Source organism: Dromiciops gliroides, chromosome 3, assembly GCF_019393635.1.
Source record: "Dromiciops gliroides isolate mDroGli1 chromosome 3, mDroGli1.pri, whole genome shotgun sequence".
NCBI classification, from domain to species: Eukaryota; Metazoa; Chordata; class Mammalia; order Microbiotheria; family Microbiotheriidae; genus Dromiciops; species Dromiciops gliroides.
This window is the reverse complement of record NC_057863.1, coordinates 733552-752478: the sequence shown is the minus strand read 5'-3', so window position 1 is coordinate 752478 and position 18927 is coordinate 733552. Positions and strand designations below refer to the sequence as shown.

The following is an 18927-nucleotide window of genomic DNA, read 5'->3' as shown; positions in this document are numbered from 1 at the left end:
TCATGCTTCCCATCCCATGTGCTCCACCTCCCCTCCCTTCCCATCTCTGGGCTTGATAATGCAGGAGGCCTGCTCAGTGGGTGCCTGGCCTTTCTTAGGATTTAGTCTCTTCCTCTAGAAAACCGCCCTTCTTAGCGTGCTGAGATCCATGGGGGCTGTAGAGGACAAATCCTGTCCCTGCCTCTTCATTCATCCATGCTAAGCTTTCTGTAATCAGAGCTGGATTAACGCAGCCATCCAGCTGGCAGACAGGGCAGACACCAAGCAGACAGGGTCCCGTTTACTGTTCGTCCACCTCACCAGCTGACAGGGTCCAAAGGAGCATGGAGAAAACCATGCTACTGAATGTAGAAGGCATTAAGAAGACCATTCTTCACGGAGGGACTGGGGAGCTCCCTCACTTCATCAATGGATCTAGAGTAAGTCAGAGGCTTTGGCTTGGGGCAAAGGACAATAGGGGTAGGGAGAGGCACAGAAAAGTCCTATGTAGGACATTGATCAGGGGCAAAAATCACAATCTGGTGATCAAAGTGATGAAGTCTGGCCATTCCTGGAACCTGCATGTCTGTGTCTAAAAGGCACCAATATTGCTGATGAATTCATACAGGGCGGGGAGGGCTCTGGAGTGATAGAGAGGGCTACATGCATTTTAACCCTCTGTCCTTCTGTTCTGGCTCTGTGTCTAACACTTGTGGATTGTACATATATAACCTGGTTGCGATCTTGTGGAGGGAGAAAAATTTGGAATTCTAAATCTTATGAAAATGAATGTTGAAAACTGGCTCTGTGTCTACCCAGTTGGGAAGGGGGCCAGCTCAGGCACTCTCAACGGGCCTGACTCAGAGATATGTTTGGAGCTCCAAATGCTAACTCCCAAGGAAGGAGACTCCTGTATCCCCCTTTCCCCTACCAGACATTGCCAAAGCTCACAAGAGATGGTTTTATTCAACTAGTAGCAAGATTGCAGACTCCAGCTTGACTGGAGGCTGAGTCAATCCATGAAGTTGAATACCCAAGAGAAGGGTCAGAGAGGAAAGCATGATGTGTACAGTTTCTGTTGTTTCTGTGGGAAAGGTGACATTTCATTTCCGAACTATGAAATGTGATGAGGATCGGACAGTCATAGATGACAGCAAGCACGTTGGCCAGCCTATGAACATCATCATTGGAAACATGTTCAAGCTTGAAGTCTGGGAAATCCTGCTGACCTCAATGAGGATAGGAGAGGTGGCTGAATTCTGGTGTGATGCAATTGTAAGTGCCCTTCACTTTCCATTCACATCTGCCTTGTGGAACGGGTATGTCACAGAAAAGCTCGTTTAGCCCACTTCCTCATTTGTATCTGCTATAAAAGCAACAACACTTTCTGGTTTTGGGGGGTTATTGTGTCAGGAGCTCCAAGAACTTCCTTTCCTCCACCATATTGGCTCCATCCCACTGGTAATGGAGTTTGAAAATGCAACAACAGTTTCTGTGGGGAATCTCCCCAAGCTCTCTCCATTCCCTGCCCATGCCCATAGCACAAAACCTTCCTTAAGCAGTCATTCATTTCCAGGGTGTGCTAAGCCTGGGGCTGATGTCCCTCTTGTGAGCCTCTCTACCTTGGAAGCCTCAGTTCTTAGTCAAAAATCATTTCCAGAGCCTTGGGTCTCTATTACATGTGGGCAGGGATCTCCTGGATCCCATCCCTCCCAATGTTTGATGAAGCCAGGCTGCAATACCCCCACTTTACCACTAGTTGCTGCCAACTAAATTGAAGATTCCTGGAGTTCATAGAAGGAAGGGTTAGAGTTACTTCATTTCCTTCAAAAGCCTCTTTACCTAGGAGACCCAAGGAGATAAAATGCCCTGTGTAGACTCAGGAAGATTCCTGACAAGGATGTTGTCTCACCTGCAGATTCTTCTTCTTTTTTTTTTTTTTTGTGGGGCAATGGGGGTTAAGTGACTTGCCCAGGGTCACACAGCTAGTTAAGTGTCAAGTGTCTGAGGCCGGATTTGAACTCAGGTACTCCTGAATCCAGGGCCGGTGCTTTATCCACTGCGCCACCTAGCCGCCCCCGGAACCTGCAGATTCTTTAAGCTTAAGACTTGGAGAAATTGTCAGTCACTCAGTCAATAAACATATATTAAGCATCTACCACTCAGCAGGCACTGTGCTAAGCATAGGGGATACAAAAGAAGTCCCTGCCCTCATGTAGCTTACACTTTAATAGGGGAAACAACAAGTAAACAAATATGGACAAGCAAACTTTAGACAGGGCAAATAAGAAATAATTAACAGAAGCAAGGCGCTAGAATTAAGAGGGGTTGAGAAGCCTTCTTGTGGAAGATGAGACTTTAGCTGGCTGGGACTTGAAGGAAGCCAGGGAAGCCAGAAAGTCAGGGTAGATAATTCCAGGAATGAGGGACAGCCAGAGAGAATGCTCAGAGCTGAGAGCTGGAGGGTAGCAGGAAGCTAATTTGAAGAGTTCATGGAGGGAGGGGTGCTGGAAAGTGTCAGATTAGAAAGGTGGGGGTGGTTGGGCTAGGAAGGACTTCAAATGCTGGAGGTCTAGGTGTGAAAGCAGGGCTGCCAAGTTTGCTTAAAACACAGTGAGCTTGTACAGGGGACTTGTAGGAGAGCTTCCAGCAGCTCAAGCCCTTTGGGAAGGGCACTCCCACAGAAAACTTGCCTCCTCTCTGGGGCAAACCTGTGCACAGAGGCCCTGGCTGCAGAATCCACTTTGGAATGGAGGGCTCTGCTCCCAACCCCCACTTTGGCCACCTCTTGATTCTTGCAGCTATTTCTGTATGGCTTGCTTAGCAGCCTAGCCTAATCCTAATCGGATGACTGGTTGGGGCAGCCTGTCCTGAGGTTTGGTCCATGGGCTGACCTATTTTCTTCCCAGGCCTGGTGAGAGAGGAAGTGATAGTGGCCCCACTACTGACTGTCTCTATGACCTTCTATGGAGCAAGTCACCTCTTGGAGTCTCAGCTTCTTCATCCACAGAATGGGCTCATGACTGTGTATTTACTTTGTCTGGGTTTTTTTCTGTACTTATCTGTGAGTTTCTTTCTGCAACACCCCACCCCGACCCCCCATCTCCCCAGAATGTCAGAGATGTTGGTTGAGTTGAACATTGACTTCACAGGGTTGGTGTGAGGAAAGTGTTTGGCAAACCCCAAAGTGATCTAGAAATGGGAACTAGTAAAAGAGCCAAAAGGACAAGACCCTGAAACTGGACCTGGGAAAGAACAAGGCCCTGAAGCTTGGCTCTTCCATAGGCAGCCCCTTAGCAGACACTCGGAATCAGTCTGATTCATAGTGACACAAAGTCAAGTTAACACAAAGAACAAGTGGGTCAGAGCCTGGCCAGAGGGGGAGGGTCAGAACCTTGGCAGGGCTGGGGGTGGCAGTGGAGCAGAGCTCTGGTGGGGATGGTCAGAGGGCTCAGGGTGGGCAGAGGGGCTTGGAATGTTTTAGGAGAATCTCTTCTCACATGCTCCTCACCTGGTTCACTTCCTTCTCCCCAGGGGATCACACACAGGCTCTTTTGGCTGGATAGAAGCAGCAGGGGGTGGGGGTGCTGCATAGCCAGTTGCATCTCCAGATGTTTCTTCATCCATTCCAACTGTGTAATGGGCCAGAACTGATCCCCATTATTATCAGTGGGCCTACAAGCATCAGTTCCAGGCACTCGACCTATCCAAGCCTTAATCTCTACTAAGCAGCCTTTGGCCTCCATATGTTCTTTTTATCTCATGGAGAAGTGGGAGGACTGTGATCCCATCTCATGAGAGCCACTAATGTTCTACTTAATGACTGCTGGAGGGTCCCTGAATATCCCAGAAGCCTCCTCCTGCTTCCTCCAGCCCAACCAGCTGACCGATGACTTTGACAGCAAAGTAACTGACAAAATCTGAATTGCATTCCTGGCATTCTCAGTCAGCCAGTGACTACTTTCCCTAATACTGCCCAAGCTGACTTTCATTCCCACGCCTTTCCAGACTTTAGACCATTTGGACCTCACAGCCCCTTCCTGAACCCAGAGATTTCTTTTCTGCACCTCACTACCTCCAATGTATTTTCTTTTTCTCCTTTTTGAACACATTAAAAATTTTTATTTATCACTTGCTTTTACATTACCTCCATTTCCAAATCTATCTATCTATCTATCTATCTATCTATCTATCTATCTATCTATCTATCTATCTATCATTTATCTATCTATCCATCTATCTATCCATCTATCTATCTATCTATCTATCTATCTATCATCTATCTATATCTATCTATCTATCTATCTATCTATCTATCTATCTATCTATCTATCTATCTATCTATCTATCTATCTATCAATCTATCATTTATCTATCTATCCATCCATCTATCTATCTATCCATCCATCTATCTATCTATCTATCTATCTATCTATCTATCTATCTATCTATCATTTATCTATCTATCCATCTATCTATCCATCTATCTATCTATCTATCTATCTATCTATCTATCATCTATCTATATCTATCTATCTATCTATCTATCTATCTATCTATCTATCTATCTATCTATCTATCTATCTATCTATCTATCAATCTATCATTTATCTATCTATCCATCCATCTATCTATCTATCCATCTATCTATCTATCTATCTATCTATCTATCTATCTATCTATCTATCTATCTATCTATCTATCTATCTATCTCTAACTACCTGCCTATCTCATCATTTCCCTCTCCCTTCCTCAATGAGCAAATGATTTTTTAAAAAAGAAAAAAGCAAGCTCACAAAATCATATCAACCAAATGTGCCAATATATATCATGTTCCACATCCATAGTCCCCAATCTTTACAAAGGAGGGACACTTTTTTATTAGGCAATTTGGGTTAAGTAACTTGCCCAGGGTTACATAGCTAGTAAATGTCTAAGGTCATATTTGAACTCAGGTCTTCCTGATTCCAGGGCCTGTGCTCCATGCACTTCGCCAGCTAGCTGCCCCTGGTGGTACGCTTTCTCATCTCTTTTGGAGACCAAATTGATTGACTCTGATGATCTTTTGTCTTTTTGAAATTTTGTTTTAAAAATGAATTTTCTCTTTTTTTGGGGGGGGAGGGAAGTCATGAATTTAACACATTGCTACACATATGAACATTTCAACATACAAAGAACTGAAAAGGAGCTTTGTTTATGAGACTGTGAAGCTCTACTGATTACAGCCTAATTTTCCCATTTAACCCAATAGTACCAATTGGTTCTCTGTCTGTGTCCCCTGAACTTCCTTCTTCTTTAGGGTATTTGTCAAATCTCTTATCACTGTTCTTTTCTTCTTTTTTTGTTATCACTATCTTTACCCCCTTACTCATCCAGAAAAAACCCTTCCTCGTAACACATAGTTAGGATTAAGCAAAAGAAATCCTGCATTGACCATGTCTAACAACACCAGTCCCCCTCAGCTGCCATCTTTCTCTCTGCCCAGAGGTAGGAGATGGGCTTTATCACTCATCATGATATTAACAAAACTCTGAAGTCTTTCATAGTTGGCATCCTTCATAATGCTGTAGTCAGTGTCTAGGGCAGCTAGGTGGTACAGTGGATAGACTTCTGGGCCTGGAGTCAGAAAGACTTGAGTTCAAATTTGGCCTCAGACCCATACTAGCTATGTGACCCTGGGAAAATCACCTAAGCATGTTTGCTTCAGTTTCCTCATCTGTAAAATGATCTGGGAAAGGAAACGGCAAACCCCTCCAGTATCTTTACCAAGAAAACCCCAATTTGGATCATGAAGAGACAGATATGACTGAACCACAACAACAAAAGTCAGTGTTTAAATTGTCCTGGTTCTGCTCACTTCACTCAGAATCAGTTCATATAAGACTTCCCAGGTATTTCTTTATTCATAATTTCATCAAATTTTCATAATTCTTCTAGTTTTCTCTTTATAATTTCATTCTCTTTTCATTTACTCCATTAAAAAAATCTCATGACTCAATAGTCTTCCATTATGCTAGTATACATAACTTGTTCAGCCAGTTCTCAATACAGGGATACCCCCTGTATTTCCAGTTCTTTGCTACCAAAGTAGCAAAGTAGCAATGTAGCTCTATTAGAGCTACTCTGAACACTTTTGTACATATACATCCATTTCATTTTTCTGGGATCTCTTTGAGGTTTCAGGCCTAGAAATGGCATTGTTGGGTCAGAGGGTAATACCGTTTTTGTGACTGGGGGCATAATTCTAAAGTGCTTCCTGGAGCGGCTGAATCAATACAGTCTACTAGTGTGCCCATTTATCCACACTTCCTCCAGCACTTTCATTTTCCCTTTATGTTATTTTTGCCAATCTGAGTGTAAAATGAGTGTAAAGTGGTATCTCAGAGTTAATTTAATGTGCATTTCTCTAATTATTAGTGATTTGGAACATTTTAAAATATAATTGTTGGTAGCTTGCATTTCTTCTTTTGAGAACTGCTAGTCCATACCCTTTGACTATTTACCTATTGGGGAAAGACCCTTCTCCTTATACATTTGACTGAGTTCCTTATATATCTCAGATAGCAGCAACCTAAAGTTGCTGCAAATATTTTTTCACAGTTAACTAATTCACTTTTAATTTTAATGATTGATTTTGTTTCTGTAAAAACTTTAAAAATAGAAGTTAAATAAGTGAACAAAATCTTGGAAAAGTTAGATATGATAGATCTCTGGAGAAAATTGAATGGGAATAGAAGGGAATATGCCTTATTCTCAGCAGTACATAACACCTACGGAAATATTGACCATGTATAAGTTCATAAATACCTCACAATCAAATGCAGAAAAGTAGAAATAGTAAACACATCCCTTTCAGATCATAATGTAATAAAAATTACATTCAATAATGTACAATTGAAAAAGAGATTAAAAATTAATTGGAAATTAAATAATCTGCTCTAAAAACAAGGGTCAAAGAACAAATCATAGAAACTATTGATAATTTCATAGAAGAAAATGACAATGAGACAATATATAAAAATTTATAGGATACAAAAAGAGAAAAAGATCTATTTATACAAAAATGTTTATAGCAGTCTTTTTGTGGTGGCTAAGAACTGGAAATCAAAGGAATGCCCATCAATTTGGGGAATGGCTAAACAAGCTGTGGTTACTGCCTTTCCTCTGATATCTTGGTTCCCTAAACAAGCTGTGGTATATGATGATGATGGAATATTATTGTGCCATAAGAAATGACAAGGAGGATGATTTCAGAAAGGCCTGGAAAGCCTTGTATGATATATAGTGAAGTGAGCAGAACCAGGAGAACATTGTGCACAGTGATAGCAATATTGTTTGATGAATTGTGAATGACTTGACTATTCTCAGCAATACAATGATCTGAGACAATCCCAAAGGACTAATGATGAAGCATACTATCCATCTCCAAGGAAAGAACTGATATTGATTGACCACAGGCTAGAATGGTATTTTTCACTGTCTTTCATCTTTTTACTTTTATTCAAGTTTTCTTTTAAAAAATTATTAATATAGAGAGCAGCTAGGTGGCACAGTGGATAAAGCACTGGCCCTGGATTCAGGAGGACCTGAGTTCAAAATCTGGTCCCAGACACTTGACACTTACTAGCTGTGTGACCCTGGGCAAGTCACTTAACCCTCATTGCCCCACAAAAACCCCAAACCAAAACAAACCAAAACAAAAAAAATTATTAATATGATAATGTTTACATAGTTGCATATGTATAACCTATATCTGATAGCTTGCCACCTCAGAGAGAGAGAGGAAGGGAAAGAGGGAAGGAGGGATAAAATTTGGAACTCGAAATCTTAAAAGAAAAATATTTATTATCTTTTAAAAATATGTGATGTAGTCAAAGTGGTACTTAGGGGAAAATTTATATCTCTAACTGCTTACATCAATAAAATAGAGAAAAAGCAGTTAAATGAACTGGTCATGCAACTAAAAAAACAGAAAATCAACAAATCCCCAATTAAACACCAAATCCTGAAAATCAAAAGAGAGATTAATACAATTGAAAGAAAACCACTGAACTAATAAATAAAGCTAGAAGGTGTTTTTTATGGAAAAAACCCAATAAAATAGATAAACCATTGGTTAATTTGATCAAAAAAAGAAGAAAACTAAATTACTAGTATGAAAAATGAAAGGTGAACTCACCACCAATGAAGAGGAAATTAAGACAATTGTTAGGAGTTATTTTACCCAATTATGTGCCAATAAATTTGACAATCTAAATGAAATGGATGAATATCTACAAAAATAAACTACCCAGATTAACAGAAGAAGAAATAAAATATTTAACCCAATTTTAGAAAAAGAAATCAAACAAACCATTAATCAACTTTCTAAGAAAAAAATCCCCAGGACCAGATGGGTTCACAAGTGAATTTTACCAAATATTTAAAGAGCAATTAATCCCAATAGGTGAAGAAGGAATCCTACAAAATTCCTTTCATGAGACAAATATGGTGCTGATACCCAAACCAGGAAGAGTCAAAACAGAGAAAGAAAATTAATGACCAATTTCCCTAATGAATATTGATTCGGGGTGCAGCTAAGTGGTGCAGTGGATAAAGCACCAGCCCTGGATTCAGGAGGACTTGAATTCAAATCCGGTCTCAGACACTTGACACTAACTGTGTGACCCTGGGCAAGTCACTTAACCCCCATTGCCTCCCTCCCCATGAATATTGATGCAAAGATTTTAAATAAAAGAGATTACAGAAATATATCACAATGATTACACACTATGACCAGGTGTGATTTATATCAGGAATGGAGGGCTGGTTCAATATTAGGAAAACTCTTAGCATGATTGACCATATCAAATAACAAAATCACCTGAAAGCATATGATTATCTCAATAAATTCAGAAAAGGCTTTTGACAAATACAGCACTCATTCCTACTAAACACTAGAGAGCATATGAATAAAAGGAGCTTACCTTAAAATGATAAGAAATATTTATCTAAAACCATCGACGAGCATTATCTGTAATGGGGATAAACTAGAAACCTTTCCAATATAGTCAGAGGTGAAGCAAGTATACACATTATCACCTCTAGAAATGTTGTACTAGTAGTATCATACTAGAAATGTTGGCTATAGTAATGAGAAGAAAAAGAAATTAAAGGAATTAGAATAGGCAATGAGGAAACAAAACCATCACTCTTTTTGGATGATATGATGTTATACTTAGAAAATCCTACAAGATCAACTAAAAATTACTTGAAATTATTAACAACTTTTAGCAAAGTTGCAGGATACAAAATAAACCCACATCAATCATCATCATTTCTATATAATAGCAACAAAGTCTAGCAGCAAGAAGTAGAAAGAGAAATTCCATTTTAAATAACTGTAGACAAAACTTTTAAAATTATTTTCTCCCCTGTGATCCTTTATCCTTTGGTTAAGAAGGCTTCTCTCCATAGTCATGAAAGGTCTCCTTCTTTTACCTTTCCAATTTGTTCATGTTATGATCTTTTTTTATCTAGGCCATGCAACGTCTTGGAGCTTATGGTAGTATCTAGTGGACAATACTGGTTTAAACCTAATTTCTGCCCAGCTACTTTTCCAATTTCCCAAGTGTTTTGGCTGTTGTTGAATAGCAAGTTCTTATTCCAGGGGGTGGAACAGGGTTAGGGTTAGACTACACTACTGAGTTCTTTGGCTTCTGGAGTTTGGGCATAAAATCTGTCCCACACATTGAAATTTCTAATTTCTAACACTAATTCCTTTAACATTAATTGGGTGATTTCTGCCAAAGCAGCCTAGTTGAAGCTCTGGAGCCCCCTCCTGGCCACCACCTTTTGTCCACTATTCCTCTGGAGATCTTCAAAAGGTTTTCAAAGCCAACCTTTCTACTTGTGGTCATACCTACTTCACTGTGGGAAGAATGCAAGAGCCCTAGACTTGGAGTAAGAGGACCTGGGGTTCAAATCCTGTCTGGTTTTGGGCAAGTAGCTTCATATCTCTGAACCTTAGTTTCCTCATTTGTAAAATGAAAAGGTTGGACTAGGTGACCTCTAAGTTTCCTTCCAGCACAAATCTATGCTATTATGATCTATTATGGATACCATCTCTAGCCCTAGAAAGAAGTCAGCTCTATAGACTGGACAAGAAGTATATGGAGGAGGGTTTAGGGGCTCAGTCTGGCCCTGGAGATGCTCTCTGTATGATAGGGAAGATGTCTTAAGCACCCATTCCATCTACAGAGTCTCAGTTTCTCTCCCCCCCCCTCCTCTCCCTCCCTCCTCTCCTTCTGTTTCTCTTTGTTTCCGTATTTTTCTGTCTGTCTGTCTGTCTCTTCCTGCTCCCAGCATACTGGTGTCTACCCCATCCTCTCCAGGAGCCTGAGGCAGATAGCAGAGGGCAAGGACCCCACAGAATGGCATGTTCACACTTGTGGGCTGGCCAACATGTTTGCCTACCACACGCTGGGCTATGCGGACCTGGATGAGCTGCAGAAGGAGCCCCAGCCCCTGATCTTCATCACAGAACTCCTTAAGGTGAGGACAGAAGCAGGGAGATGTAAGTCTTGGTCCTGAGGGAGCAGGTGGTGCAAGAGGAGAGCACCACCCATGCCAAGGGAGAGAGGGCATGCTGAGAAGACCAGCCTGGTGGCAGCAAGCCCTAAGAGACAAGTACCTCGAGAAGCTTTCTCTCAGGGGCAGCTAGATGGCACAGTAGATAAAGCACCGGCCCTGGATTCAGAAGGACCTGAATTCAAATCTGATGCCAGACAGTTGACACTTACTGGCTGTGTGACCCTGGGCAAGTCACTTAACCCTCATTGTCCTGAAAAAAAAAAAAGCTTCCTCTCAGGATGGGAGCAGTCTGAGGAAAGGCTCTAGTTCCTTCCACATTTGCTCATCTTTTGCATTTCTCCTTGGGGTCCTTGGCTTATTGCCCACTGAAACACCTAATTGACTCTCACATTTCTAAGTCATTGGGTTTGACTTCCTCTGTTGGCTCCTCAACCTTTTCAATAAGTGTCTCATTCCTGTGCCCCTTGCCCAACATTTGGCATCTTGCCCTGTGTCTCCTACAGCATTGAGAGGGCTGGCACAGTTACAACTGTCTCCTCTCATCTAGTCTCCTGTTTGAGCTTCCTGTGGGGGGGAGGTTAAGGGATCAGACTGAACTTCCCAGGGCCAGAAAGGTGGAGGCCTCCCTTTGAGCTGTAAGCAATATGGGGAGGGATAAGTATGTCAGAGAAAGGATTCTGGCCTCAAGAGGTTGGCCTGGCTACTGTGCCTCCTTCCTCATCTATGCTAACAGGGGTGTGAAGGTGAGGTTTGCTAGTGTCCACAGGCTGCAGCAAACCACAAGAAGGCTGCTGCCCATTCCCAAATACTTGGAAGCCTGGGCTAGAGAGCCTGGAGAGAGTAGGGGGTGTTCTCTGGGAGCTGACCCCTGAGGTTTGGCTTATCCTGGACAGGTGGAAGCCCCAAGTGAGTACAAGAGAGAAACCTGGAGCCTCAACAACGATGAGAAGATGCGTGTGGTGCCGGTCCTCCACGGCGACGGTAATCGCTTGTTCAAACTGGGACGTTATGAGGAAGCTGAAAACAAGTACCAGGAAGCCATCATCTGCCTGAAGAACCTGCAGACCAAGGTGAGGGCAGGAGGGCAGGATGGTCTCTATGTCCTTGACTTCCGGGCTGCTTGGACCACTGGGAGAACCAAGCCACCTGAAGCTGTGTCTAGCCAGAAATGAAATACCCCCGGAAAGTTCAGCCCCCATCAGGCCAGGGCATGCCTGGGACACACCTCCTGGTCAGACTTTGAGGCAGACCCCTGTCTAAGCCCTCTTCCATACACTTCTTGGCCAACCCAGAGAGTTGCCACCTCTCTAGGGCTAGAGAGAGTATCCATACGAAGTCATGGCAGCATAGATCTATATTGGAAGGAAACTTAGAAATCAGCGAGTCCAACCCCTTCATTTTGAAGCACGTGTATGTCTCTCTGACTGGATGCAAACCCCAGCCACCCGACCCCAAGGCTGGATTTCTTTCCTTACTGTCACTGATGGCTTCAGAAATCCTGAGCTAGGAAGATGAAAGCCTTCCCATTCATCAGGACCTAGAGATGACTCCCTCTGGTTCATTTGTGCACAACAGGAAACGTTGAAAAATGACTCCATAACTTTTCTTCTAATTGATGGAGGGAGGGAACTAACCACTTACTGTGCCACACACTTTACAAATATGACCTCATTTGATCCTCACAACCCAGGGAAGTAGGTGATGTATTGTCCCCATTTTACAGATGAGGAAACTGAGGCAGACTGAAGTGAAGTGACTTGTCCAGCAACACATACCTCTTAAGTGTCTGAGGTTAGATTTGAATTCAGATCTTCCTGGTGCCACAGCCAGGGCTCTGGGCTCTGTGTGCCCTTAGCAGCCTCAGAGTAGCTGGCCAGAATCTCTGAGGAGTGGAAGGGAAGGTGGTCTAGAGCAAAGCTTCTTCAACTGGGGGTTGCAACCCCATATGTGATTGAATGTTGGGGATGAGAAAAATTTGGCAACTGTAAAAGGTTATGTATACCTATGTTACACGCCCACATACCCGGGGTCGCCTAAAAATTCCTCGGGTGAAAAGGAGTCGAGAGTGGACAAAATTTAAGAAGCCCTGATGGAGAGGGACATTGGGTGGATGGGAAAGCTGCCAAGTGGCCTTAAAATGTGAGGCTAGGGGCAGCTAGGTGGTGCAGTGGATAGAGCACTGGCCCTGGAGTCAGGAGGACCTGAGTTCAAATCCAGTCTCAGACACTTGACACTTACTAGCTGTGTGACCCTGGGCAAGTCACTTAACTCCAATTGCCTCACCAAAAAAAAAAATGTGAGGCTAATATGTGTGACACGTGTGCACATGCACACATACACATTCACCCACACTCATGTACACAGGGGTAAATCCCAGAGATGAGGCTCACTGAGGGATGATTGAAGCAGTTACAACTGTGGGGCTTAGTCAGTCAGTCAACTGGCATTCATTCATTGGGGCCCAGGCCCCAGTTCTCCTTGGTGTGTGTTTTCTGACTCTGTGTGGTCTTTGGAGCAGTGTGTGTGTGTATGTGTTGTGTGTGTGTGTATGTGTTAGGGTGTGTGGGGTGTGCATGTGTGTGTGGTGTGTCTGTGGTATGTGTATGTGATATGTGTATGTGTTTGTTGTGTGTATTTGTGTGGTGTATATGTGTGTGGTGTGTCTATGTGGTGTGGTATGTCTGTGTGTGGTGTCTGTGTGTGTGATGTGTCTGTGTGTGTGGTGTGTCTATGTGTAGTGTGTGTTAGGGTGTGTATTTGTGTGTGTGGTATGCATATGTGTTTGTTGTGTGTATGTGTGTGGTGTGTCTATGCGGTGTGGTATGTGTGTGTGTGTGTGTGGTGTGTGTATATGTGTGTGAGTGGTGTGTATGTGTGGTGTGTTAGGGTGTTGTAGTGTGTCTGTGGTGTGTCTGTGGTGTGTGTGTGTTGGGTGGGGGGATTGGGACCATACAGCATGTATCTCCATGGCTCTGGGAGAAACCTCCCATTTGCCAAGGGGAATCGCCAAGGCAGAGAAACCACCTGTGGAGAGCAAGAGAGGGGGCGGGGGAGGGGGTAGGGTTTGGGGGGCAGGACGACCCTGGGAGAGCAGCCTTCGAGGCCCTCTCTGTGGAACTCTGGCATCTCTTTCATTGCCGTCTGGCACCCAGGTCCGCCGCAGACCTCTGCCGTACCCCAGTCCTGCTGTCGGGCACGCTCGTTGCAGGCGGGGGTGCTCACTGAGCCCATGTAGCCTCTCTCAGTCTCTGCCTCCGGCTCCCTCTCCCCTCATCCCTCTCCCTGGCGTTCTTCCTCCTACCTCTGCTCTCCCCTTCTCTTTCTTTCCTCACTCCATCCTCCTGGCTCTGTTTCTGTCTCTATTTCTCCTCCTTCTCTCTGTCATTCTCTCTTCTGTCTTTCTCCCCCTCTCCTATCTCCTCACCCTATCTCTGTCTGCCTGTGTCTCTCTTCTCTCCTTGTCTCTATCTCTTCCCTTTCTATCTTTCTCTATTTTCTCTTCCTCCTCATCCCTCTTCCTCCCCTTCCCTCTCCCAGATATTTGTCTCTCCCTGTCACTGCCTCTCGCCCCATTCCAGGAGAAGGCTTGGGAGGTTCAGTGGCTGAAGTTGGAGAAGATGATCAACACCCTGCTTCTCAACTATTGCCAATGCCTGCTGAAGCGAGAGGAGTTCTATGAGGTGCTGCAGCACACCAGCGACATCATCCAGCATCACCCAGGTGTGAGATGGCCTCAGTAAGGAGGGCCGGGGGTGGGGGGGCAGCATCGTCTGTGAGTCGGAGACACCACGTGGGATGGGGTGGGAGGGGCATCCCCTGGTACTACCTCCTCCTCTTCCTCCTCCTCTTCCTCCTTCTTTTCCTCCTCCATGGATTTGGACAGGTTTCCCTACAAATCCTCCATCATGGAGTACTCCCTCCAATCCCACAGATGCCGGAGGCCTCCCTCCTGCTTCCGTTGGCTGTCTGACAGTAGGGATGGTCCAGCTGGTGAGATGGGGCCTAGCTCGGTCCTGCTTGGCCCTAAGGGCAGAGGAGTCAGAGAGCAGGAAAACCTTTACAGCCATGATGTTCCAGCACACAAGGAGCTGTCTCAGGGTGTGGGGTACCCCCCCTCCAGAGGTCTCTGAGGAGAGGCTGGAGGACCCCTTGTGGGCATGATTAGGTCCAGGTCGGGTCTAGGAGGACTCTGTGGTCCCTTTTTTCTCTGAGCGTCTGTGTTCTGAGTAAAATCTGAACTTTAAATGTGATTCCCTGACTGAATTGACAGAGAGGACCCTCCTAGCTGAGTGTGAGTTTGAAGTCCATTCAACCAGGCCCCCAGCTGCCCTGTCCCTGGACTTTGTCCAGGAGCCACTGTTTGGGACTGGGTGTTGCTGTCAGGACAACAGCGTCCTGCAATCTGGTAGACCCTCCTCCAATCCTTGTCTCTGCAGGTATTGCCAAGGCCTACTACGTGAGGGCCAGGGCTCACGCCGAAGTGTGGAATGAAGCAGAGGCCAAGGCAGATCTGCAGAAGGTGCTGGAGCTGGACCCCGCCATGCAGAAGGCAGTGAGGAAGGAGCTGAGGGTGCTCGAGATCCGGATGGAGGAGCAGCGGGAGGAGGAGAGGCGCCGCTGCAGGAACATGCTGAGCTAAGCTTGAAGAAGGGCCCGGTGGAGCAGGGAGCCGATGGCCTGGAGGATGGGCCAGCTGTTGTGTGGAAGGTTTAAAAAGCAGCCCTGCTCGGGCCTTTGTCCCCTGGACAAGGCGCTCCAGGAGCAGGGCAGCACCTCCCGGCATTCCCTGGGCTGGGAGAGGCTCAGGCGCTTGGTCATTAGGGCCAGCTCTCAACGTTCTGTTGTGTGTTTAGAAATAAAAACAAAACCAGTTCTAGGGCGCCTCTGTTCTGTGACCCAGTCCAAAACTCAGAGCTCTCCCAGGACCTTCTCCTACCCCCATGCCCCTGTGCTCTCTGGGCTTGGGGCGCATGGTCCCTGCTGCTCGCCCTGCATTTTCAATCAAACTAGCCTAGAAAAGTCAGGCGCTGTGTGGCCCCCGTGGTGAGCACTGCCCTCCCTGAAGCCCCCCCAGCTTCTCACCTGTAGCAGCAGCAGCCAACCTGCCTCTTTCGGTACTCCTGCTCAGGCCTGGCTGAGTCACTTAGCTCCTTAGCAGGGCAGGGGCAGCAGGCATACCCTGAGCCCTGGCCTAACCCAGAGAGGAGCAGACACTGAAAGGTCTCAGAGCTGGCAGAGACCTGCAGTAGTTACTATAAAGAGGAAAGAGAGTGAGATTTGGAACCAGGGCGATCTGGGCCTGAAGCCTGCTTCTGACATGGGACCAACTGTGTGACCATAGGCAAGCCACTGGGGCGCTCAGTGTTTCCTCACTTTCCCCATTTGCAAAATGAGAATACCAACACCTCCCAGGGTTTCTGTGAAGATCAAATGGGAACACAAAGGGAAGGGTTTTGCAAACCTTAAGCCCCTACTTGGTCAGGCCATATCTTACAGGACATAGCAGCCAAGAGAGGGCCACCCAGGCAGTGAGCTGAGGCTATAAGATTGGAGTTCACGGCCTCTGGCCCCAAAAGGTCCCCCTGGATGTGGTGGGGGCACTGCTTCCAAGGGGGAAGCTGCAGAAAGGCAGCTTTAGCTTTGATGCCAGGGGAGAAACACCCAAGATTGTGACAAGCCGCCTCAGGAGGTGATGGGGTCCCCCTCACTGGAGGTCTTCAGGCAAAGGCTGGTTCATGCTTTCTGGGTGCTGGTTCAAGGGAGATGGGTCTTATTCTCTTGGCATTCCCACTAGGCATAGCCACTGCAGGTCTGTGTAGGGTTGAAGCCAGCAGAGGCTGGCTGGTCTAGAACCCCCTGTGGATGGTTCTGGGGGGTCAGAGGCCAGTTAGAGGCCTTGCTCTAGGATCCTGCTTTGGTGTCAGAACCACAGAAGGCACCAGAGGATTTTTAGTGATTGAATAAAAACCCTCCTCTTGTGCCTCTACCTTCTCTTTTTGCTGTTCCCAAGCCTCTCATTCAAAACTCAGCTGACCCAAGGACACCCAGAGGCTGAGTCGGAGCCTTGGCATTCCATGGTCACTATTTCAAAGTTGTAGCTTGTCAGCCCCAGAGCACATGGCATTGGGGAGTGAAAGTTACTCCCTCCGTGAAGCCTCAGCTGAGAATGAGTCACAAGGCTGGTCATGTGGTCCATCCCCTTTCTTCCAGGTTGACCTGTGCCCTGCGGGCGTGTTTCTCCACAAAGAACAGGAAGACATCTCCAAGGGCAGTGGTACCCTAAGCCCATGTCCAGCTAGCAACATCTCATTCTTCATTAATGAATGACTTAGAAGCAGACCAAATCTTGAGATGATGACTTAGAGAGGTGCTGACTGCATGTCTCAAAGAAGCAGGTTTGGGATCCAATCCTGTGCTTTTAGTGGGCAGGGCACAAGTCCCCATATACCATTCAACATCTAGGAGCTAAGGAAGACACCGAATGACAGGATTTGGGCCTTAAAGTGCTTACCATCCAATATTGACATTTGTATTCTTCATGTGCAGAATAAAAGTGAATACAAACGATTGTACCCAAAAGAAACACAAGGAAGGAAGGAATATCCCCCCTGATAGGAGAGGGAGGGGCTAAAGGGACATTTGACTGAGGCAATAAATACTAAATAGCAATAGGAACGAGCATTTGCAGAGGGCCTTCCAGTGAAGCATTTTACGAATATGACCCTCACAGTAACCCTGGGAGCTTGGAGCTATTACCCCCATCTTACAGGAGGAGGAAACTGGGTCAGACAAGGTGAAGTGACTTGCCCAAGATCATCCAACTAGGAAGTGCCTAAGACCAGATTGGAACACAGGTCCTCCTGGCTCCAAGCCTAGACTTCCAGCCACTGTGCTTGATCTTCAAAAGGTTATGGGGTTGGGGCAGCTAGGCGGTGCAGTGGATAGAGCACCAGCCCTGGAGTCAGGAGGACCTGAGTTCAAATCTGGCCTCAGACACTTAACACTTATTAGCTGTGTGACCCTGGGCAAGTCACTTAACCCCAACTGCCTCACTAAAAAAAAAAAAAAAGGTTATGGGGTTGCAGATCCGAAGATGGCCCCTCAGAGGGCATCTAGTCTGATGCCTTCAGATTATAGAGGAGAACCTGGAGACATGAAGTGGTTTTCTTATGGTCACATAAGCCCTAAGTGCAGAGATGAAAGTTGACTTTCTTCCCTCAATGTGTTTATTTCTCCTGGTTCTGTCCTTGGTCCTCTGCCTCAGTCTCCTCTGCCTCACTATCTCTCTGGGCAGTCTCGTTACTCCTCTGGCTCCTCCCACCTCTAGGATTCTAACTTTCCAAACTCTTGTAGGGAGTTCTCTGACTGATGGGTTTAGCGTTCAGGGTAGTCAGCTTTTGTTTGGGACTTTGGTTTCATTGACTGACGATAAGTTGGTTGGATCAGATTATTTGGGGTCAGGGCCACCCCATTGTTCTGCACCTGTAAAAGGGGGTCAGGTGCCCCCAGCCCTTTTTGGAAGATGGATGAGAGAGCCATGAAGGAGTGTGTGGGTGGAAAAGCTCAGAAATGTACATTAATGATCACCATGGGTGCACATTCCATCCACACTGCCTGAGGAGGTTCTGGGCCTCCAAGTTGAAGATTTTAGCCTCCTAGAAAGAAAATGGAAAATTTCTAGGCAGTCCCATTCTTTTGGGGAGAAAAGGAGTGTACCATGAGACTGGAGGAGCAGCAAGGGGCTAAGGCCACAAGAAAGGGGAGGTTGGGAGCAAAGCCTCCAGGTTTTGCCCTACTCGCCAGAAGCTATGTGGACAGTGTGAGTATGATGGAAGAGGCTGGCCTCTCTAGATGGGGGAGAGGAGCAATGAGCTAAAGAGCTGTGATTTTGGCTGAGGGGCACAAGGTTTTTATCCAAGATCCGGCTTGGTCCATTTAAACCCCAAACCTGGATTGTAGCTTATACCACTCCCCTGTTCCAGCCCTACACTTTCTTCTGAACCAAAGCCTTGCATCTCTGGCTGGTATAGGACGTGTCCTCTTGGATTCGTCATTGGCACCACATACTCAACATCCCCCCAGAGAATCCCATCTCCCTTCTCCTTCTCTTCTTCTTCCTCCTTTTTCTTGTTCTTTCCTTCTCTGTCTTTCCTTCTCCTCTTCCTCCTTCTTCTAGTTCTTTTCCTTCTCTTCCTCCTTCTTGTTCTTATCCTTCTCCTCTCTTACCTCCTTCCAGGGCAGGGGACAGGATTCCCCTTTGAATAGTTCTCCATCCCAGCCCTAGCAGGGACTATGGCCTGAGTGACCTTTTGTCAGAACCTGGACCATTTTGGATCAGGGCATAATGGGGTCCCCTCTGGCTTGAACTGGACCAGG

General features: G+C 45.7%; 1 protein-coding gene across 1 annotated transcript; it reads left to right on the top strand.

Moving 5' to 3' along the window:
* Window positions 1-323: 323 nt before the first annotated feature.
* AIPL1 (aryl hydrocarbon receptor interacting protein like 1) lies at window positions 324-15190 on the top strand. The gene is made up of 6 exons (XM_043998390.1): window positions 324-419; window positions 1075-1254; window positions 10324-10512; window positions 11445-11621; window positions 14130-14271; window positions 14988-15190. Exons 1-6 carry the CDS (start codon window positions 324-326, stop codon window positions 15188-15190), a joined length of 987 nt encoding a protein of 328 aa, XP_043854325.1.
* Window positions 15191-18927: the final 3737 nt, after the last annotated feature.

Excerpts from the sequence above, each read along its gene's own strand:
- AIPL1 (XM_043998390.1), top strand. The coding sequence starts at position 324 with ATGGAGAAAACCATGCTACTGAATGTAGAAGGCATTAAGAAGACCATT. Across the intron at positions 1,255-10,323 it reads AATTCTGGTGTGATGCAATT|CATACTGGTGTCTACCCCAT; the intron begins GTAAGTGCCCTT and ends TCCTGCTCCCAG. Across the intron at positions 10,513-11,444 it reads TCATCACAGAACTCCTTAAG|GTGGAAGCCCCAAGTGAGTA; the intron begins GTGAGGACAGAA and ends TATCCTGGACAG.